General features: G+C 41.8%; 1 protein-coding gene across 1 annotated transcript in view; it reads left to right on the plus strand.

Annotated features, from left to right (window-relative positions):
- Positions 1 to 20007, plus strand: part of LOC103805347 (centrosomal protein of 112 kDa-like) — a gene marked incomplete at its 5' end in the record, with an annotated part of 37746 nt that extends 17739 nt beyond the window's left edge. Inside the window, 3 exons of the mRNA XM_009077991.1 lie at positions 4361 to 4450; positions 17366 to 17467; positions 19897 to 20007. Coding sequence (XP_009076239.1) covers positions 4361 to 4450; positions 17366 to 17467; positions 19897 to 20007 — 303 coding nt within the window. The remainder of the gene's footprint in view (positions 1 to 4360; positions 4451 to 17365; positions 17468 to 19896) is intronic.
- Between the last annotated feature and the right edge of the window lie 3925 nt (positions 20008 to 23932).

Raw genomic sequence — 23932 nt, forward strand, 5'->3', positions numbered from 1 at the left:
GTGTCTCTGTGAGCTGCTCCACATGCCCCAACTCTATGTGTGCTGTGCCACTGTCTGCAAAAGGCTCCAGTTGGGTTTGAAATAAACCTCACTAAATGTTCTGCTGGTGATAATCAACCCACAATCGAATAATAGGGGGGGAAAAAGTGCCTACCTAGAAATGCAGGTCAGATGATCTTTCTCCTTCCACATCAGCCAACACCCAACATCTCACATATCACAGAGACAGTGATGGACTCGTCCCCAAACTCCTCTTCAGGTCCCAAATTCAACCTGTGATGCTTCAGTGGTGTATTCTCAAAGCCATTGCTCTTCTCTTCCATCCTTCTTCTGCCTCTCCATGCTGTGTGTGACCAAAACAATAGGATTTTATTTTAGGATCCTTTCCATTTTTAGAACTCAATCAAATGAATGTTCCTTTTTCTACAGCTCTAATTCACCCACATTGTTGCAGTGGAGCTTATTATCTCATTTACATTTTTAAGAGCTTTTCAAAGTGTAGGATATCTGGGCTGGAAAGCAAAACATTTCAGTGCTTTGTTCTCTGGCCAACACAAAGCACTTCCAAGGTCAGGTATGGTGTAGACATTGAACAGCAAACATGTTTACATGGCATTTGAAAGCCTGTTTAACTGAAAATAAAATCCTCACTTTATAGCAGTGATGCAAGGCAACTTAGCCCAGCTGAGGGACAGAGATTCATTCTTACCTGGGAAAATTCAGCTAAATAAGTGAAATTTTTGTTTTCCATTCAGGAAAAAAAAAAAAGCCTCTGACACTTAAAAACTGGCCTGGATTTTTATTTTTTAATCCCTTTTTCTTAATCTCAGCAGTTATTGATCATAAGCTCTTTTTTGGTGGCAGTAAAATGTGACATGTTGAGGCTGCAGGATAAAAACTGCATTTCTAAGCAAAAGAAAACATAGTTGAATTTTGCAGAAGAGATGTTCTGGGATGTACCTGGGGTAAGTCTCAGGCTGTTTTTAGGAGTATTCTACATGGCTAAAGCTTCTCTTTAGATACAGAAAGAGACTGAGGGTGCTGGTATAGCTTCAGGACAGCCATCAGCATTCAGGCTCTGGCCACTGCCTATTTTTGACAATAAAGAGAATTTTCAGTGTGATCTTCAAAAAAGTGAATTATTCATGACATCCATCAGGATTCCTCCTAGCAAATTAAAATCATGGGCAACAAACTTGCTTACTTCTAATTGCTATTTTCAGAACTAATCCTATGCAGGAGTGTACAGCAACTATGAGATTTTGATGTTACTTTGTCTTTTTGGGCTCAACTTTGATCAAATGCTGATCTTTAGGTTTGCCTTTTCTTTGCTGTAATACTCAAATGAACATGAATTGCTCATGGAGTATCTTTTATACACAAAACCAGGTTCTACAAAGGGATCTGGTTCACAAAAAGGCTCCAGTTAGAGGTATTTGTGATTGATCTGAGGTGTTAGTTGGGTTTTTTTTGCCATCCCGATGCAAAATCTGCCAAGAGCCAATTAGGATGTGATTGGAAAAGTCTGTGAACTCCTTCAGTGTGTTCTGGTTTGGACAATTGGTGAAGTAATAATTGTAAGACTTGATAGTTTGCTGCACTTACATGCTGTAGTAAAAATACCTTATTGCTAAATTTAAGACATTTTCTGCACTCATAATGAGCTCAAACACGTGTTCTCCACACTGGCAAACACTCTCTGGAGTAGGTGGACCTAACAAAGACTGTGCTATCTGAATTTCCCAAATTAAATTACTTACAGATGCATCGCAAACCCTCAGATTTAAAGGAACCTCTGCAAAGATATGTTTGTCTGTTGTCAATAAGGAAGGTAAAAATGGAGAAGTGAAGGCAGGAAAGAGCAGAGCACCAGTTTTCTTTGCCACCACGTGGCTGGTGTCTTGGGCTGGACCAGTTTGAGACCCTGTTTTGTGCTTGGAGATCTGTGTGATGTAAATGTGTTCTCTGAGGCTAATGCACATTCATTTGTACATACACATGTTATCTCTTGACCATCTTCAAAGTCCTGTGAAAGTGTGGAACTTCCTCTTGAGCACAAGGGAAGGATGACTGATGTGTGCTGAGGTTTCCTCCCTCCTTGTTTTTCACCATGCTGAGCCATTTGGACTGGAAAAGCTGCTCCTGAAAGAGGAGATGGGTCATACTTTGTAGTTTATCCAAAACATGCTCCAGGAATGTTCCTGAGAGTCATCCTGGGCTGGTTATATCTGGATACTGTGGGTTTATGGCAGGACTTTTGTCCAATTAATTGGGTTTTTGGTGATATTTCTGATCCATGGGCTGACCCTGTTCCTCATTGCATTTCCACATTGTGTGACCCTTTAGTTTTAAAACACAGTGTGTTTGTTTGTGTGTTTCCTCACAAGATCAGATGTACCAAAAGAAAACAAAAAGCCTACAATGCCTACATAGATTTCATTATATTTATGCAAATTCCTGGGACTGCAAGCTGGATATTGAAGACAGGTTAAGTATTCAAACCTGGATTTCAGAATTGCTCCAAAGCAGGGACAGTGTAAAAGTCCCTGGGCAGATGTAAGGTTCATGTTTGGGTCTGGTTACAATTTTTGGCATCAGCACATGTAATAGTCTTATAGCTATGAGACTTTAAAGTTAATGCCTGGCATCACTTCAAAACAGCATGCAGGATCTAGCATAAGTAGTCCTCTTATCTTATCTCCATAGCAATTTTAGCTTGTAAATTATTGGAGAGTACAGTATTTCAGTGCTGTGGAAAAGAGCAAGGGTTTTTTTTTTCCTGTTAAATCTTTGCACCATGAGTCCTTGTAACACTCCTGAGGTCTGCAGGGATGTTCTACTGGGAGGAAGCAAATGTTAACCATATGACATGTTCTGCAAAGCACCTTAGGCTGTGGGCTCAGGGCTCTCTCCTCTCAAGGGAGAGGCAGAGGTGCCAGGGGAGGTTCAGGTTGGATATTAGGAAAGATTTCTTCACTGGCAAAGTGGTTAAGCATTGGCATGGGCTGCCCAGGGAGGTGATGGAGTCACCATCCCTGGAAGTGTTCAGAGAACAAGTAGATGAGGAGTTTCATAGTAAGGCTTAGTGGGCATGGGGGGATTGATCACAGCTTGGACTTGATCTTGGAGGTCTTTTCCAGCCTTAGTAGTTCTGTGCTCCTATGAGCCAAGGGTCTCTGTGCAGCTCAGCTTTTAAAAAGCAGCTCTGGAGGCTCCTTCAGTGGCATTTACAGTGAATATCCAACGTGAGTCCCTTCCCAGGTCCAGCCCTGCCCTTGCACCTCACCTTGGGCTGATGACTATCACTGCCCTGATTTCCTGCCATACAAAAGATAACTCAAAATATTCCCTTTCTGCAGCCACAGCCTCTGTGCTGGTGTCAATCCCCCATGCACATTGTGCTCTTTGCCTGGAGTCAGCACTTGCAGTTAACAATGCTTTTATTCAAGCTGACAACATCACTAAGCTTTCAGTAAATGTGTAAGTAAATGTTAAGCTTGTATTCAAACACCCAACAATGAGGAGGAAACTTTCAAAAAAAAAGAAAAAAAATCTTTGAAACTTTGTATTGTTTGTTTGGTGTGTATCTGTTAGAAATAGCATAGACTATCAGTTCCTTGGGGCAAGCTGTTCTTTTGTTAAGCACAGAACAAAAGAGATCAAGGCTCTGAGTGAGTGCCATAGTAAAAATAAATATATAAGAACAATCATGGCAAAATGCATTTGTTGATGCATTTTATTAGATTAGTGATTGCTTCTGAACTAAATAAAGCTTGGCTAGTTGTGGTAAAGTGACATGATCATCATATTCCTTTAATTTATTACCATTTATATAGACTTGATTTGTAGATCACATCCCAGACTTGACTCTGGGGCAGGAAGGGAAACCCTCATCCCAGTGCAATAATATGGGATACATTTCCACTGTGAATTCCAGACATTGTTTTCTAGAGAAAGGATTATTCTTCTGGCTGAAAGTAAAAACTATTGGTGCACTGCAAAACTGTCCTTGGGAAACACAAGTTGTAGGAATAAGATGGTAACAAAAATCAAATGCAGTTGTTGCAATATTTCCATTTGCCTTCCTTGAATACCCAAGAGATCCCTTTGAGGGTATTGATTACATTTTTAGTATGAATACTTGTAGCCTCTAAGAAGATGGAACTATTGACTGTTGTACTCCTGTTCAATCCTGGTCCTACCTGTGCAGAGCAACTTTACTCAATGAGTGGCCAAACTGACTCTGTCACGTCTTACTAGGAGCAGCAGGACTCATACTGCTCTCCTAAGTTTTCTCTGTAAGTTTTCTTGCTCTCCCATGTTTCTCACACGTGTTTTGCATCCCTTGGTGTTGTTTCAGGCCTTAGAAGACAAAGTGGAAAGGTACCGTGCTCAGCTCTGTGCTACAGAGAGGAAACTGCAACACTTGAGCCTGCAGAGCCAAGAGCAGGTACTGGGTGCTGTCCCCTCCCTGTCCTCTTCCCTTGGGCAAGGAGGTTTGGTGGTTAAAAATAATAATATCTGGCTTCAAAGCGAAAGGACATATTTTCCTGCAAAATGTTCAGCTTGCTTTCTGTTCTGTTTTGTTGGTAATAAAAGAGCATTAAACTGTCTGAACCCTTCAGGCAAATACTTATCTCCTGCTCTCTATTGCAAGTTGGTATTTCAAATATTCTAGCTGTTAAATGATGCATTTATTTTGAACTGTTTTCAGCTGACTGGGCTGTTTGAGGAGAGGTTTCTGAGACTCTTCAGACCTGTTGTTTAGTGGTTTGTATGAAGAAGATTATAACTGGACAATAGCTGAACTAAAAATAATCTTTCGTCCTGATCTTCTGCATTCATTGTCCTAACATGTTTGTCTGTAAACAGTTTTGTATGATTAATAGTGCTAAAACATTTCTGGCCACTATCAGTGAAGTCAGAGATTTAGTGTGCTTTGAGCAAAATGGTGTTTACAGACTCATATTGAAACAGCATGTCAACAATTTGCATTCAAACCAGATCAGACTGAAATAGTCAGGAAAATACACAGGTGATGAATATCTGAATCATGTACAGATTTACAGATTGTTCTAAACCAAATCAGTTTTTGCAGCATTTGAGAACTTTATTTGGTGCTGAGTAAACAGTATCAATAACATGTATCCTACATGAAACATTTCTAACTCTATTTGCAGGGGTAATTATTTGAGGTGATTATAGAAGATTAATAATCCTTCATTTCAAATAGTTTTCCTCAGTTGTTGTCATCTTATTTGCACATGGGAATCCTCTTTCATCCTTGGTGTTTACATTCATCTGTTTCCTCTCTGGAGAGTCAGTGATTAGCTGTTCCATTGTCTTCCCCCTCTGCCTCCCAGATCCAGATGTTGGGCCAGGTTCATCCTTAGCTACACTATTGCAGCATCAGAGCAATCTGGGGCAGTGAGTTGGCCTACAAGCACTGCATTTTGGCTTTAGAGTCTCCTGGAAAAGGAGAAGGAAACTCAGCTCTCTAAGGCACAGCAGTCCCTCCCAGGGAACAGCACTGGCTGCACATGCTGAGTGATGTCCTCTTCCAAATCTCTTTTTTCTCGTTTTCTTTATCATTGCCATTTTGCTTTTGGTCAGACCCATTTTGAGAGAGGCTCCAGAGGAAGAAACAGCAAATGACCTGTGGAATGCAGAGGTAGAAAGCTGCACATAGAGGTTCACAGGGTGCTCTCCCTTGCTGCCTTCAGGGTTTCCTCTTACATGAGCACCTGGTCCAAACCAACCTACAGAACTATCCTGTCCATGCCAAATTATTGACTAGCTCAGCTGGCAATGTCCTGTTCCCCAGCAGCACTGAACAGAAAGGTTATTTATATTACAGTGTACTATCCATCTTTGAGTTTTCCTGCAAGGTGGTAGCATCTGGGCAGACTTTGAGATCACTCATATCCCCAGTGGTCTTCTCTCTGCCATTCATCCCCTGGGACCTTGTGGAGCTGCTGGAGCCACTGGGGATGGTTTTGTTTAGGTGGCTTTGGTCTATTTTGCAGACAAACATTTTGAGAGTTGTTAGTGTGTCTTCTCTGGGACTGGTTAATCCATTAGTTCTGCTTATCTCTCCAGAAGGAAAATGCAACTATGACAGCTCTGAGATGCTGACAGTTATTAAGTTTGGCCAGGCTACCTGTGAGCATGTTCATCAAGTGCTAACAGGAGTTAGCAACTCATCAGCCGATCAGGGAGCTGAAAGATTCAAGGCACTAAGTTGCTTTCTGCTTTACCAAATATTGTCTGAATCAGAATTGCATCAAACATGGAGATTTGCTCTGGCACTGTGACAAAAGTCACTTTTCAGAGCTTTTACATGTCTATGAATAAGGAGGAGAGAGGGTTAAACAGCTTCTGGTTTTCATTAAAAGGAAAAATCTCATGTTTTGATTCTATAACAACAACAAACAAATGAATGAGACATGAAAAAACATTTTGTTGTGCTTTTAATTAAAAATAAAAAGCTGTTTCTCGTTATGGCTTGTTGGGTGGTATCTTAGTGCTCCATGTTGGCTGTTTTTTCAGTGCAATGTCCTTATAACTCTTCAGTCTCTAAGAATGACTTGACAGAGCAGCAAAGCTTAACTCTTTGTTACAATAACCCTGTGGTGATCACACAGGCTCAACCTTCCTTATAATTATCCAGAGAGACAAACTGTCCTATAAATAAAGGGGAGAAATCTGTAGGACTTTGTCAGCAAACCCTGAGCTGTCTAGAAGTGAGTGTGGAGCTGCAGTTGGAGAGGAGCTGTTATTTTTATGGAGCTTTTCCACTGCCATACTTTGTGTTCTTGGATGAATTTGTGTTTATTCCTGCTTATTTCTTCTATCCCCTTTACAGTGGGAGTAGATGCAATCCTGTTGTAGCTGTGTTGCCTCACCAGTGCTGCAATGATCAGTTCCAGTCAGGTTTGTCCCAAGTGCCTGGGAACTTCTCCCACTTTGACCAGCCTGAATAATTTTATCTTTTCCGTAAAGGTTGTCCTATCCCTATCCTGGTTTTCTAGGACCATGGTCCATGTGTTCAGTTCTGCCCTTGGAGATTGGAGACTCAGAGCTGTATCAGCTTTCTTCACATCAAAATGTTGGATGTGAAGATGTCAAAAATTCAAAAATTTTTCAAAATTCAATTCTTCAAAAATTAGATGTCCCTTTCTTAAAACATAAGTTGTTATGTTCTGGGAAAGTGGCAAACTGGCAGTAAGTGAAGTGTAACTCACATTTAATGTATAGTTTTATGTATATATATTTATATATGTAGTCCCAAGACAGTTAAAGCTCTCAGGGAAGGTTTCTAGGAATTCTGGGTGTGTCCAGACCATTTGCTGAAGTTTTTTGTGCCTCAGTACCACATAACTCTGGGCATCACCTTCCTGTCAACTAAGCCCATTTAGGTTGTGTTTCTCTGTTGAGACTCTTGGAGTGCATCACTTGGTTGTCTCTGATGTGAGATAAGATTTCCAACAGAAAGATCTTTCAGGCTGCTGAAAATGTTTCTCTTTCCTAAGTCCTGTGGCTTTGTGCATTTGTCAGTCATGGTTAAAATATCTCAATTGTTCCTGCAGGAGACTTTACATCCTGTGAATGTGTAATTAAAAATGACACACATCAGTGAGAGCTCAACCCTGTACCTTAATGAATCCAGAAATTCAGGCATGTGTAACAAATTTTGCTGAATTGGAGCCTGTATAAAAATTCATGGTAGTATCTTTTTGCTTTACTGCCTAGATGTCTTTAGCATAACTCATTTAATCTCACATTCTTTTTTTAAGGGCAATCACCCCAACTCAGTTTACTAGAAAGCTCCAAGAATTTCTCTTTTGGGAATTACATGCAAGAATTTTCTCAGGGAAAAAAACAAACTACTCTTTACTTTCCTTGTTCTAATGTTTCTAGCTCTGGGGGTGGATTGAGTATGATGTAAAATTAGGGATAATAGAAGGGGAAAAGTTCCTCATGGTCACAAACAACTGAAGTAGCAACACTGTAGATACTCAAACCATCAGGATACTCCTCCAAGCAGTCAAGTCTTAAAAGGAGTTTTAAAGGAGAGAGATTCTCTGAGAGAGAAAATCAGTTATGTTCAATTCATTAATATGGCTGAGGAAATGAAGGAGAAAAGCAGTGGAGCTTTCCAGCCCTTTAATTTCTTTTTATTTTCTCAAATAGATTACAAAAAAAAGGGAGAAAGGAGTTATCTGAAGGAGGATGTTGTAGAAGTATTTGGCATAAAACGGAACAGCTTAGTTTAAGTGGATTTCCCTCATGTTCAAATGAAAACAGGAGTGATAATTGTAAAAGAGCCATGATTCAAAAGCTTTCAGCCACTTCTTAATGTTTGTTATCCTGACTTGCTCGATTTTTTATGACTGCTGGATATTTACCACATTCAGCCCAACTTGCTGTTTCCATGCCAACTAAATATATTTGTTCTCAGATGAATGCTGTGATGCATCCTTCTGAAACTTCACTTGCTGTGGAGCACAGAGAACTTCTAAGGTTTGCCACACCTTCTCCTGGCTGGGAATTGTGCTGCTGCCAGGGGATTGTGGAGCTGTGAGCAGGGAATCAGTGAGACACAGATGAGCAGTGGACACTGATGTCCACAGTTTGGGTCCCAAGTAGTTCTTAATATGATGGCTGGAAATCTTGAGTGATGTTATCCCTTTAGTTTAGGGATTTTTGTCCATATTTCTTTCCAGAAAGATTATCCATTGGAAGGTGTCCCTGCCCATGGCAGTGGGATTGGAATGAGATGGTCTCTAAGGTCCCTTCCAACCCAACCCTTTCTAGGATTCTGTCATTTTTAGAGGTATGACAGAGTTTTAAGTGCCTTCAGATGGCAATTTGGGGCCTTGAATTCTCAGTCCTTCTCAAAGGGTTGTCTTTCTCAGAACATGTTCCAGTTGCCTAAAATCAGCCTAATAAGCTTTAGGCTAGGTATTTAAAAATCCCAGTTGGCTTTGTGGCCAGGTGCAGGTGAGGAGGATGGAGGCAGCCTTGGATTCACCGAGCTGAGGAACATTTTGGAAACCGAGAACAGTGAGCACAGGCTGGAGGTGGTGATGAAATTCTGCTGTTTGCTCTGCTTGCTTTGGCCCACATCACTGAAATGCTTCCAGAATTTCTCCCCCAGAGACCCATTTGTGCTCCCACAGAAATGGGAAGCTCAGTGTAGATGTGAAGGATCCCAACCACAGCAGTGAGTCACAGAGAGCAAACCTGGTGCTGCCACCAGGGCTCAGCAGGCCCTGGGGCCATGGGGAAGAGAGGGAGAACCTGCAAGGAATTTCCACTGTGACTTTCAGGAACAGCAACAGCAAATATTGGCACATTAAAATAGTTCCTGCAGTTTCTGTATGTGACCAGCACAGATTGGAGGGGATGGATTTGAAGAGTGTTTGGTTTTGTGCAGTTCTGCATGGCTGAGGAAGGACCTTCTGTCATCTCCTCCATCCACTGCTCTGCCAAAACCCCCAGACTGGGCTCAGGAGGGACCTGTGTGTTCAGCTGTGTTCCTGCCATAAAGCATTTCATACATTGTGAAAAATGCAGGAGACCAACAGGCAGAGGGACATAGCTCCCCACAGGCTGACACCCGTAAATCCACTGGTTCCACCTCTGCACAATAGAAAATTTCTTTTCTAAGTACTTGTGCTGAACAAATTTCAAATATTTTCATTGAAGGGAAGATGCTGGAGAGACACAGAGAGGCAGGGAAGGATCTGATGGGAGTGGGAGCACAGTGCTTGGGCTGTTTGGGGCACACAGACCACAGCATCCTGAGCATGTTGTTCTCCTTTCAGCCTTCCCAACAGAGGCTGATGGGGAAGAATCAGCCTGATTGTGGTTATATCTCTATCACCTTTCATGGATATAAGTCCCCCTATAATTGTATGGCAATGATGTCTACATAGAATGGGTTGGGTTGGGTTGGGTTGGAAGGGATCTAAAAGACCATCCAGTTCCACCCCCTACCATGGGCATGGACACCTTCCACCAGACCAGGTTACTCCAAGCCCCATCCAACCTGGCCTTGAACACATCCAGGGATGAAGCATTATGGATTTAGATACCATAAACTGACCACAAACATTATTTGGTGCCCAATTCTACCACTTTTTACATCAGTTAGTGTCTCTCATACACACAATTCCATTGATGTATTCATTAATCACTTTGATAGAAAAGTGCCACCCATTTTTAATTAAGCCTGAGATTGTTAGAATAAATCATAATTTTGCATTTGATCCTAATTTTGCGTTTGACACGTTTCATATTCTGTATAGCATTTTCTTTAATGGCCAAATATGAAAGGAAAGGGAGCGAAAATGAATATAGTGAATTATTCTGTATAGCATGAAGTTTCAGATTAGCAGAAGGAGATAGAAGCTGAGATTCAAGCACAGAAAAACAGCTTTGCAGGTGGGATTTGAAAGGAGCTGGAAATCAATGGAGTTGAAAGTTCCCAGGAGCTCCATATGGCAGGAGCTGCAGGAGAGAAGACTCTCACCAACTGTGCAACTGTCAGAGGGAAAAGATTTGATGATGATGATGTACGTGTGGAAGTCAGTGATCAAATGTTAGCTTTGGTAATCAGACACAACTGGAAAACACACAAATACACATCTACTTTATAGAAGAGACTGCATGGCTGAAACGAGGTGACCAGCTGGAGAAAGGCAGCACAGAAAGTACAGAAAAAGCAGTTAAAAGGAGAAGGAGAATTGTTACCAGAAGAGAAGAGAAGCATATGCCAGTGTGCAGGAATTAGAGAATATTTTCAAATGTCAGTTTTCTTGCTCTTTGTCTTAAAGAATAGTGAATGGGAAAGAGATCTTTCTTTTAAGAGAGCAGTAGCTGATTTTGGAGAGTCTGTGGTTTGTTTGCTTATTATCAATTAAGGGCATTTTGTTCTTTCAGAAGCTGTTCAAGTGGCACTGCAAGGGACAGAGATGCTGGTACTTAGTGCAGGGAATTCAAAGAAGAGGAAATGGGAATGGATGTAGGAGCTGGTGGATGAGCAGAGACATTTCATCTCCAGTGCATCTCTCCCACGTTTTCTAGAGGCCTGGATGGAGCTAAAAAAAGGACTGAAAAAGAGCAACTTTCTGCTGATCTTTACCTTCATTTAAATTCTCAAGTATTAATTTATTTGCAGTGTAGTCAGCACCAAATGACTGTCTCCTGCTCTCCCTTTCCTCACCCCTGCCCAAAGCTGGGCAGGCTCTTCCCAACCCTGATGCTTTGCAAACTCTGGCAGTTGCTTTTCCAGTTGAGACACTGATTGGCTTTTTGTTCTTGGAAATGGTGATTGTAAAAGTAGCTTCTGATTAATATCTACCAAGATCTGCATGTTCACACAGTCAGTGTGAAAATACTGAGCCTGATCCTGCTGCTGCTGAGCTCTGTCAGCTCTCCCTGGCATTGGGGAGCACTCAGCACCTCCTGTGTCCCACACTGGAACCTTCCCCTGCTCAGCCACCCTGGGGTGGGAGGGATGATGTGGAAGGTAACACATGCTGGAATGTAAAGCTGAAATCCATAAATATATTCCAGTGGTGGTGCCAGAGCTGCTTATAGCTTGATTTCAGACTTGTTATCCTGATAGTGCGTTAGGAGTCGACAGAGGCAGAAATGAGCCCCATGTGTTTGCAGCTTTGGCCCAGCAGCACTGGTGAGCAGCTGGGCTGGTTTGGGATGGGTTTCTCCCAGTCAGGGGGTACCAGGGGTGTCTGTCCCCATGTCCCACTCACTCCCTGCAGGGGATGACCCTCCTGCTGGGGATGACACCTTGGGCTGATGAACAGACAGCACTGACCAGAGCTGAGCTGAGAGAAACAGTGCTCAGGGAACAAAGATGGCATCTGCCATGAGTCATCTGCAAGGAGAAGAAAATAAGTCCAAGATCCTCCAAATCCCAGCTGGAACAATAGCAGAGCTCTGGAGAGGGGGAGGTTGAGAGAACAGCGCGAATTTTCTAGCCACAACATTCCTGGTTGTTCCATGGTGTTGACAGTGAAAGCTTTTATTCCTCTCCAACTCGTGTAATCCCAAGAATGCTGTTCTTGCCATATGCAGCCCACTGGTGGGGTGTTTTTTTCAAAAGCTTTGCCTGCCTTGCCTTCCTTTTCAGCTATGAATTATATGGACTTGGATTGCTTAAGTACAAACAGAGGATTTTCCAGGTGGGAGATCTTGGTTCCGAAAAGAAAGATGTTGAAATACAAGCCACTGAAGTCATAAGGCCACTTGGATGCAGGTTGGGGGGGAAAAAAAAATGACTTGGAGCAGCAAGCTGAGTGCACAGTGAGGAGCTCAGCAGGGCTGGAGGTCCCTGTGGGTTAGTAAAACAACAAGGCAAAAATGTTTTGGATGCTCGGATGGTTTACTGGCTAAAGACAGACAAACAAAGAGGAGGCTGTGCCACCAATTTATGCTTTATTGGAAGTGTCAGGCCAGGGGAGGTGCTCCAGCAGGATCTTTTTCTCAGTGGAGAACAACATGGTGTTCACTTGACAAAATAACTTGCTCAGCTGATCTTGCTTGGTTACTGTTTTCAGCTGAGCCAAATTCATGGGATTTATGGTGTTCATTACTTTTCTTAAGAACTTGAGAACATTTGTATCAGATTGCAGGCTAGTTCTCCAAATCTGGGAGAACCATATTTCAACAGCCATTGCACAGGAAGAATCGAAATTGCCACTGCCTGAAACAAGAGAGGATGTGGACTGAAAAGCAGTGGATATTTCTGTTTGATTCTTTTCTGAAAAGAGAAACGTTCGGACCTTGATCTCCACTGGAAAAAAAATGGATATATCATTGGATTCTTCATTAGGAAAAAATTGTTGCAGCAGATTTCAAGCTCCAGTTAAATATTCTCTTACAGCAGGAACTGGAGAGATCTGAAATACAAGGGAATTGCCAATGTTGGTTGGTTTGCAGACATTGCTCAGTGTCCCCCAGGTCAACTGAAGGAGGAGGGGACACATATGGACTCATCGAGGTTTTATGGGAGTGGAACTGAGCTCACTCAGCCTTCAGGAGTGCTGAGAAGCAAAGGAGGAGTCCTTGCCATTAGGGATGACACAAACAAGCAGTGATTAACTATTCTTTGCATTTCTGTTGGGTTTTTCGGTGGTTTTGTTGTTGTTGATTAGGGTTGGCTTGTTTTAATTGGGATGGCATTGTAGTAATTTGTCCTTCAGTTGCCCTTTTCAAAGGGCTTTCAGAAAATTCCTTCAGCCATCTCACACCACCTGAGTGAGGTTGAATGTTATTATTATTATCATTAGCCTCATTTAGAAGGAGGAGACTTTATTCTGAGATTAAATTATTTGCCTAAGGCTGAAGGAGGAATTTTTACCTTTTTGGTAGCCTGACCTGTCTTCAGATTTATTACAGCAGTTCTTTCACCCCTTGATCTGCAGATGTGTATTGCAGAGCAGATGCTTAACATTTTCCAAGAGATTTCTGTTCTAAGCACCATTGTAGCAAACAATTGTTTAATTCAGGGAAGGATTTGAGAGAGACAGGAAATTACTCTTCTTGTCTTACTCACCCTGAAACATGGAGAAAATTTGATAACAATTCAGTGATCCTAATTATGCCTTTTGGTCACTCTCCTAGTATTTCCTGGCACACGTGGAGTGATTATCCTTCATAAATATTATAAACAGGCAGAAATCAAGATACTAAAAAACCCACAACACCCTAGTTAAGGGAACTGCCTTTTGATTCTTATCTGCCATAAACACAATGTTAACTTCATGCCCTTCAAGACAAGATTTATTTCTTTTAAAGGAACTTGAAGAGCTCTTCTGTGGTTGCTTCGTTTGCTTTGGCAATGTTTACATCAGAGCTTCTTTTGTGGTTTCCTTATGCTCCCCTGGTCCAGAGAAAGTAATTTTCAGCTGGGAAGTCTGGAGAAGGTTGTATTTCTTTGAGGGGTTTGGATTTTTTCATTCTTTTTTCTTAATGAGATGAGGATTTTGCACTGGGCCAATGTGTCGTGGATGATGAGCTCAGCATCACAGACCTCTCAGATGAGACACAGAATATCTTCTGCTTTCCAGGCTGTTCTAAGCACATGGACTAAAATGCATCTGATCAGCTTGGATATTTCTCCTGGATGTGCCTAAGTTGTTTCTTTCAAAGAGGAAAGAGAGCAGAGCACAGTGAGGTCCCAATGGGGTTTGTTCCTCATGGGCCCTGTGGTCCCACCTGCCTCTAACCCAGCCACACCAACATCCCTCTGAGGGTTGTGGAGATGATGAGTAGCTGCAAAACTGAGTTGTGCCACCCAAAGGCTCCTTGAAGTAGTAAAATTGAAACTCATCTTGCACTAGTGCCCAGGGAAATGATTGCCACCATCCCTGGAGGGAATTAGAAGGTGTCTGGATGTGGTGCTGAGGGACATGGTTTAGTGGTGACCTTGGCAGTGCTGAGTTGAAGGTTGGACTTGACCTTAAAGGCTTTTTCCAACCTAAACAATTCTATGATTCTACTAGTAAACATCAGGCCAGGTCTGACCCCTTGGTTTGGAAAGCTCAGGTTGGGATATTTCTCTTCTTTGCATCAAACCCAAATTTTATGTCTTTTAAGAATGGTCAGTGCCCAACTCTGACATAATCTCATTGTAGTCTGTGAAATTACAACTCCCCTGCTTTTTTTCACAATTGTGTGAATATTTATCTCTTCTTTTTTCCCCCCATTTATCATGTGACTAAGCACACATGAGCTATGTGTGGCAACTTCAGCTTTCCGTTGGTTCTGCTGACACCAAAGATGATTGATGGCAAAACTTTCAACCTCATATGTTAGCCACCAACCTGAATAAACAAAGACCAGTGTGGCAGCTTAATATTAAAAGCTATAAAACCTTCCTGGGGGTTCATGGATTAAATCAACTCACCAAAATGAATTTTCAGGGGGAAAAAAAGCTTTCTCAGGACTGAAGAAAAACGAACACAACAGCAAATGAAATAGAGCCATCCTCATCCAGCAGGCTAAAGCCCTCCTGAGGGCTGAAGAATTGCAATTTTAAGCATCCCTCAAGAGTGCAAGAGGAGACACAGTATTTGTGGATCCTAGGGAGGCAGCTTGAGGCTATAAAAGAACAAAAAAGCCTTTAAGGCACACAAAATATTATCCCTGCAGACATAACTTGCATTGGTCAAAAAGAAAGTGTTCAAAAATAAAACCCTTCCCCCATTCAAACGAGTCACCATTAGCCCCTCGGTGTGATTTCAGTTATGAGAAGTGATTTAGACTTTTGCCATGCTCTGTTTTAATCTCTTGGGTCAATAAACCTTGATGGTAACTTCAGCCAAAAAAAATCAGCATGTTGTTTACCATACTATGGCAGGAAACAGCTGGGAACTTATCTTCATCTTATCATGGTGCAATTACTAGTGAGCACAGCCCAAAGGAGCATGTTTTGCCTTCTCCAACAAACAAATTGCAGTTGTAGCCCAAAGAACAGGTTTCACTGAAAAAAAAAAAGGTGAGTGTCTTCTCTCTGAAACAGAGCAAGGAATCAACCCCAAGCCCTGCTGCAGCTACTAGGGCTTGTTTCTCATTTTCCTTCTCTGTTTCCAGCTGACCCTGTAATATATCTCCAGACTTTGAAGCACAGTACCTATTTCTTCCTGCCTTTCCAAGAAACACCTCTGTCAAAAGGGAATGATCCCTTGGTGCTTTGTGGAGTTAATAGCAAATGTTACCTGCATTGTGAAAGCACATTTAGAGGACATTTGCAGATGAAGCTATTAAAACCTGGTTGCAAGAAGGCTGTTGCACAATTGGAACATTATTATTTCCCTCGCAGAGTTGTATTAAATTTTTGGTGCATCTCCATATTGGCCAGGTGATCATGCAGAGTGAAAAAAGATCTTTATGATTCAAAATGAAGGGAGTAAAAGCATTTCAATGCTCTAACTGCCTGTTTCTGGTCTTGTCTCACCCAGAATAAATGGAACATGTTGAATCAACTGAAATATATGTTTCTACTCTATCAAGGTCCCCACCCAAATGAGCTGTTGGCTCAGAAAATATTTATCCTGGCAAAGCACCTATGCATAACTTTGGAAGCCTTGATAGAAATAGTAGCATGAATTTATTGGTGTAGCTTTGAAAAACATAAATTTTGATCTCTGGCTTATATACAAGGAGAGTTCAAACAAGGTTTCCTGTCTCACCTTTTTCTTTTTTTTTTCCCCCTTTAGATTTGCATAGTGGCATCACTTCCTTGCAGTTCCCTGGGAAAGCCTCTAATTGTTGATTTGCATAAAGATTCGGTGATTTCTTCTGCGTGTCAGAATGACTCACAGGGAGAATTTTCCTAATGTTTCATCAGATTGTTTGATGCCCTTTGTATTGATAATTGCATGATGCAGATTTTGGCACGACCTGCTCTTGCCATGAGGTGGTGATTGGCACATCTTGGGCTGAACTCTGCACCAGGTTCTCACCTGGGGAAGCTCCATGTGCTCCTTGCAGGGAGTTGGGAATGTAACTCGTGGCTTCTTCAGGTCTAAGACTTGAGGCTTTGATTTGTGGCTGCAATGGTTGATTGCAGTGATTTAATAACTACAAACGAGCACCGAGTGGTGTTGGTGGGAGCACCATTGGAGAAAAGATTCAGTTTGAAAGTTTCGAGATATTTTATGAGTTGATCCGATATTGAATCCCTTTGAGCCTTTATTTACATATTCAGCTGCTAATCCAGAAAAACACCTCAGTCCTTGCTGAATTTGAAGTGAGCATTTAATCCCTCCATGAAGTTGAGAAAGACACAAAGTGGAATGAAAAACAGTTGCCTGATGAATAATTTTTTTTAAAAGTGCTGAAAAGCACCTCAAAGTTAAGAAATTTTGTACAGAAGTCTTGAGAAAAAGTAATTCACCTTGTCCAAGGGAGCAAGGCACAAATGTCACTCCAGTCACAGGGTTCAGGTCCCACCAAAGACAAGAAGAAAATTCCTGACTATAATTTGCAAAGTGCTTGTCTGTATAAATGCTCAGTTAAAATGGATTTAAGAATGATTTTTGCCTCTTCAGACCATGTCCCAGCTAATGCCTTACTGGTTCTTTTTCAGTATTTTTTCCTCTCCATATATTTTTATTCTTTTGTTTCTTTTTTCCTTTTTTTTTTTTGGTCTGTTTTGCCTCTTTTTATGGATCTTTGCTAATCTTTCTTCTTCCTCCTTCCCTTTCCCTTGATAGCACAATTCTGTGTTTCCTTGGACTCCAATTTGGGCAAAAGAAGCAAAAAAAAAAAGTTTATCTCCAGCGTCTAAGAGTCACCATCTATAGACAAATGTCTTTTTGTTCTGTTACAGTTGATCAATATGCAAGAAGAACATGAAAAAATCCTTAAAGGGATGATGCCAGCATCTTCCAGAAAGGAACTTGAAGACACCATTGTGTCTTTAAAATCTCAGGTAAATCACTTATCATTCATCTTCAGCTTCGTGGAGTGGATAAACCCATCTCTTCTCGACAGGAAATTATGACTGTCCAAAATCTGATCAAAAATACTCAATAGTTACGGCAGCATTCACATGCTTCTCAGTCATCTCTCACAAGGCTTTTCTCCTCCTGTTTCCTCACCTTGAGGCTTACCATATTGTACCTTCTGATCCCATTTTTTCCAGGAGAAATTGGTTATCTTCAGTATTAGGCTTTTTATTCTCAACCTTTCAAATACAGCACCCAGTTATCTTTCATCTTCCTTACCCTATTTCTCCTGAAGGAATCATTTAGCAGTTGCCTGTAACAGGTGCAGAAGAGGATTAGAAAAAGTTTTATTTTCTTTCCAGCCTATAGAATAAAGCAAATGGGATATTTCTTAGTCCAAGTTATCAGTGTGGTATTCCTGCATTTTCCTATACAAAGGGGCTCCAACAGATTTCTGTCATGTTTTGTCTGTAATCTTGCAGACCTTTAGCTCTTCTAGAGTCAGATCAATATGATTTATATCAAATAGACTATTAAATTGGCTAATAGGAATATCCAAATGTGAGTGGAAATAGGGAACTACTAATGAATTGTGTGTGTTTCTTGCAAATGATTCCTGCAGAAAGTTATTTGGTGTTTTTCTATTTAGTGTATTGGGAGCTGGAAGAAAACAAATCCACTCATGTGAGGAAGGATAAATAGCAATAGAGAAGGCTGATTGTAGCTGTGGAATAGTGGGAATCCAAAGAAAACACTGTCAGTGTTCACATATGGCCAGTGCAGGACTGTATTGAACTGCATTGGGAAGGATTGGGATCTGGGATCTGTCCTGGCTGAAGAATTGAGAGGAAGGCAGTGCAAAGGTGGTGACTCAGAGCTGCCATGAGCTCTGGCAAAAGCAAAAACCCTGAGGACATGGTGTACAAGTTTAGGCTTGGTATCAGCACACACCTTATACCAATTTTCAGGATCATTTTTCAGGAAATTATTGGTCTACAAACTCCATTTCTCTTTCTTATAAAAACTCTATCTATGGAGGTGATTGGCAATTATTAAATTACCAGGTTGGGGTAATTGGGGTTTCTTCCCTTTTTATTGGTGAGACACTGGCACAGGTTGCCCAGGGAGGCTGTGGCTGCTCCAACTCTGGTGGTGTTCAAGGTTGGATGAGGTTTGAGCATCCTGATCTAGTGAGGATGTGTCTCTGCCCAGGGCAGGGCTTGGGGCTGCATGAACTCTAAGCTCCATTCCAACCCTTAAATTCTATGATTCTATTTTCCCCTTTGCAAATGCATCAGCACTTTTTGCTCTGCATGAGACACTTCCCCTTCCTTCAATGGAAGCAGGAAATGTTCATGGTGGAAACTCACATTTCCCTGTGTGAGTAGTGACACAACTTCACCACTGGTTGTAAACACTCCAAGGATCCCGAATGGAAGTGATGTTCTTATTCCAATAGTTGTGAGAAACAAAGAGTTAAGGGTCTACTGGGGAAATCTATTTCCAGCTGCTAGTAAAAATGCTATTTTTAAGGCCTCTTAACAAGGCCTATTAGCACTGCCTGGTAGGAAGTGTTACTCCAAGCTAATATAAGAATCCCACACCTTGTAATGAGTTAAAAGAAGGGAGAATCTGATATCCACCTGCAGAGCTTCTGTTTGCAGCAGCAGCAGCAGCTTTTCAAAGGAGCAGGAGTGAGAGCACACATGAAAACCTGGGTGCTCTCCCAGAAACACATAGCTGCTGGCTGTGTTTGCAGCACTGTCGTGGCTCTGCAGCACAGGTGTCCTGGGCTTTGAAAATTGCTGAAATTCCTTTTTGAAAACATCAGACAAGAAGGGCAGTGGAATCTTTGCACCTGTCAGGATTATTTATTGTTGGAGGAGGATGAAGAGGGTAGGCTGGCTCTAAAAGAACCGAGCGGGGATAAAAATAAACAACAGAAAAAGAAAAAAATAACTTTGAGGCTTGGGTAAAGTCGTCTAAAAAATGTTGCTAAATATAAAGGGCTGGTTGGCTGCTCTTGGTGAGGTGTCCAACAGTGGATGCAGTGTATTAATAAACATTCTTTTTCATGCACTTGAAGAACAGGTGAGCAGCTCCATCACAGGAGCAGAGGAATCACAGGGAGCTGAGAGGAGAACTGCAGCTCCCAAACCCTTGTAGCCCACACCAGCTGAGTTTAACAACTGGTTTGACTCTGTCCCTGAAGGAGCAGAGAGTGGGCAGCTGGAGCAGTGCCAGGGAAGACAGAAAACCAGTCTTCTATCCAGTATTAATTCTAATATGCAGCTGAAGTCTTGCTGCATTTTATCTAGGCAGGATAGCCCAGAAGAAATGCCTTTTATGAAATGAGCTTGGATATATCAATTAGCATTTTTTACCCTGTTTTCATGTGGGATGTGTTTTACAGGTATGTTTTCTGCAGAAAAGAGTCCACCAGGAAGACCTGAACACCTCCCACCCCAAAAAGTATGACTTTACCTTTGATCCCTTCCTACTGTTTCACACCTGTGGATCTTGAAGTTTTACAGCATAATTCAAACACTCAGATATGGCTGCAGTTTTGAAAGATCCTTATTTTCAGTAAACAAGCATCTGAGCATTTTTTTTCCCCAGTGCTTAGTCAGTACTATTAGAGCAAGATGAGAGAATTTGCAGGTGCATTGCAAGTCTGGGCTTTGCCTCCAGGATCCTGATGAGGCAGTGGCTCAGTGCACAGCTGCAGCTCTGTGCTGATGCCACCTCCTTTTAAGATAGAAAACAATGATGCAATGCATAATATTACAGATCACATCTTCAAAGTCCCGGATCTCTCTGAGCCTGGGCTTTTTTTTCTGATGTTTACACCCTCCAATATAAATGATGGCAAGAGCTGCAGCCATAAAAAGCTTTGCTGTGCCTTTAGAGTAAGTGATTCACGTGGAGAGGTGAGTACAAGGAAACTTCCTAGGAAAGCCACTCTGTTTTTTAATGGTTTTATAGACTTTGATGGTATTTCATATCTCTGCATATTTCCTATTTCTGCAACTCTCAAGGTGTGTTTGGAAAAACCAGTGTCAACATTTGTAAGATATTTATACAACTGTGACAATGTTAGCAGTGTGAAAGTTGCCTGAAAAGAGTAATCCTAAACTATTTGGTATCAGGAATTAGCTACAGCTAATTGGAAACTTCAAATGTCATAAATTCTTGGTAATATGTCCAGCATAGGTAACTTTGTTGGATAGATAGAAAGCTCCAGCCTTGCTGCCCACTGGACCCAAACCTTCATTCAGCCTTTTGTGTTTTTATAATAAAAATACTAAGCTATAACTAATGAGAATCTCTTCCTTTTCAGGTAGCTGCTGGAGCAGTGGGATCCCTTTGATTGCCAAATGGACTGCTTTGAATAGGTTTGAAGATTTGGCTCTTGTAAATTAAAATGCAAAGATTTGTGGCTCTTTTGTTAGCACAAAAAAGTAAAGTTCATGAAAGCACATCCATTGCTCGTGCCAGCATGGCTTTTGTTGTATCTTCCTTCCATTATTTTTATCATTATTTTATTACAGACTTATGCTTTTGATATGCTGTTTGACTCCAGGCTGAGCTCGCTTACCGAGCAAGGAGATTTTGCTCTACAATTTTTGTTATCACTTCCTAATACTATTTTTTTCCCCACTTCTATAACATGAAGAAAATCCCATTTTCTATTACTACGAACATCCAGGATATTTTAACATATTTTGACATTGTTCTGTGTCCTTGTGTTCACATAATATTAAAATATTCTTATTTTGTTATATTTTGTTTTGCCATTATTGTCCTGCTTGGGCATCTCACTCACCTAAGTAGCCACCAAAGTTTTGTATGGCTTTGTTAACTGGGAATATGTGCTGTGTTTCAAGGAATAATCTTGGCACAGGGATGAAAACACCATGACAACTGCAGGCACTGCTGCCAGTTCTCTCTGTTGAGTTGCAGTGGGCACAGAAAAGTCCTTCCTCATTGTCTGATAACACAGTTATGGGTGTTCTTGGAATGGAGTCATAGCTGATATGGCCTTGATCCTGTGTGGGCACGTGGCAGCTCTCCACAGTAATCCTGGGAGATTTGGGAGATTCCAGAGGGTTTGAGCTTTGAGGAGCAGTGAGAAGCTGAAGGACCTAGACAGGAGATTGTCCTTGTAGCTGGCCTGGAACAGCATCCTTACCTTCTGGCCATCCATGAGCCACAATGGACATTTGTAATGTGGAAATTTAGATATACAGAACACAGGAATTGCTTTTTTTTTTTTTCCCTAGGCAGCTTCCTGCTGGCAGTGTTTGGATCAAGGCACAATATTGGCCTGAATGCTTGAGAGAGGGCCAGAAATTCCTGTCTTCTAAGTCCAGCTGTGGCACTGGCACCAGTGGTGAGACCCTCTGAGACTGCTGGTGGGGACAACCACCTCTCCTCCCTCACCCTGGTGCCACTGGTGCTCACGTGCCACAGCCCAGGCAGAATTCAGAGGGTCCCACTGGGTCCAGCTCTCCAGCTGAGCTCTTATCTCTGCCTGGCACTGAGATCAGTGAGGAGAGGCTCTGGCAGGCAGTGCCAACCCCAGGCTCCAGCTTCTGGGTGCTTTGCTGGTTGTCAGCCCAGTCTGGGCCCAGGCAGGTTTTCCACCTTCCTTGAATCAACAAGTGATTGGTCTAATTAGAGATAAAGAGTTGTCAGGGCTCTGATAAGGGAGGAGGTGCCACAAAGCCTCACCTGGGGCACAGGTGAGATGGAGGAGGGATTTGTTGGGATGCACTTAGTGAATTGTGGGCAGTAAAATGTCTTTCCCCTGAGAGGTGCAGGGCTGTGGTGGTTGGGCTGTGTGGGAGAGGCACTGAGAGCTCACAGGGCTGCAGGCTGTGGGCACTGGGATGTGCCAACAACAGACATGGGGCAGTGATATCTCTTCTATGCATGAAGGAAACGAAGCATCTTTGATTCTGCTGCTCTGCTTGTGTATTTGCATGCTATGTGCATGGTTGTAGTGTTCTGGAGCAGTAAGGGATGTGCATCCATCAAGAAACACATGGACCCTCTTCTATCTAGTTGGATCCAGGCCTGAATTTCCTTCTTTTTGATGGAATTGAGTTGCTAATGTCATTGGTGATCATAAAGCAGTTTGAGAAATGTAGATGTTGGTCAGTTAGGGAGTATTAAACCTCTGGGAAACTCTCTCCAACCTCAACTACAGCTTGAGGACCACTTTGAAGGTGCTTATGAACCTTGTAAGAACTTTAATGTAAGGTGGGTTGGAGTTCTCTGGTGGTAGCTAATATTTCTCTGATGACTTTTGTAACAGGGAAGAATTAGAGTCCAAACTGCAGGATTGGAAAGGTTTTCATGCCTATTCCTTGCTCTCCTTTCCCTTGCTCAGTAAGGAAATGCCAGCTGCCAGGAGTTGGCTTCATTCTCCCAAAACCAGGGCAGAACCAGCTGAGTGTGATTCCAACTTCATTTGTACTTTTTATGTATTTATTTCACCAGTTTTGCTCTGCGAGAGAAGATTGTTTCACTCTCTACAAACCCCCCCTCCCCCCAAGAAAATGGCATCATAACATTTTCCACCAGTACCAAGGGAGGTGACCCTGACCAAAGTGACACTTTAATTCGGTGCCACTCAGTTCTTGTGTTACAGGTAACAAAAAAATGCTCCTTTCTGGTACAGCTGGAAGAAAAGGGATCTAACCTCCCTCCTTCTCCTCGAGGCTGCAACAGAGCTCTGATTGTGCTGGAGACAGCAGATACTTCTGGTGCTTGCCCAAATCTCTGCTGACTGTGGTGCTTTCAAACTGAGAAATTATTTTGCTGCACAGAAAACAATTTTCTTATGACTAGAAGAAAATATTTGTGATCACCAGAATATCTTCCAGGGTTTGATTGAATTTTCTGACAAACACAGCTTTGCTTCTGGTGCTGAGTGGTCTTCATAGAGAGTGTGTATGGGATCTGATTAGTTCTTTTTAATTATCTTCATGCACTGCAAGTCCTCCCCAAGTCACAGAATGGGCTGGAGGCACCACACCACTAAATTAGAGCTGTTCTCGTTCAGAGGGTACAAAGGCAAAGTGAGACATCAGATATTGTATGAAAAAGTTTCAGAACACAAGGTCATTTTAATTCAGACTTTTTTGAGACTCTTTTCCAAGCTTTGATATTTTGTTCAGAAAGGTCATTTCTTTTAAGCCTTTGTCATTAAAGAAGACTTGTTCTTTAAAGTGTGCTATCAAAGCCTGCAGAAATTGCAAGTTACTGAAACTAAAATGCATGATCAGTTTTAAGTCTGCCAACTAAAGCCATCTTAAAATTAGATGTGCTCTGGTCCTGGTGGCTCCTTTGATAAAGCCAGGGGCAGATAGGCAGTTGGTCAATTCAAACAAAAAAAAAAAAAAAAAATAAAGAAAATTAAATAAAACTAAAAAATTAGGGGA

The sequence above is a fragment of the Acanthisitta chloris genome, unplaced genomic scaffold (assembly GCF_000695815.1).
Source record: "Acanthisitta chloris isolate BGI_N310 unplaced genomic scaffold, ASM69581v1 scaffold15897, whole genome shotgun sequence".
Classification (NCBI taxonomy): Eukaryota; Metazoa; Chordata; class Aves; order Passeriformes; family Acanthisittidae; genus Acanthisitta; species Acanthisitta chloris.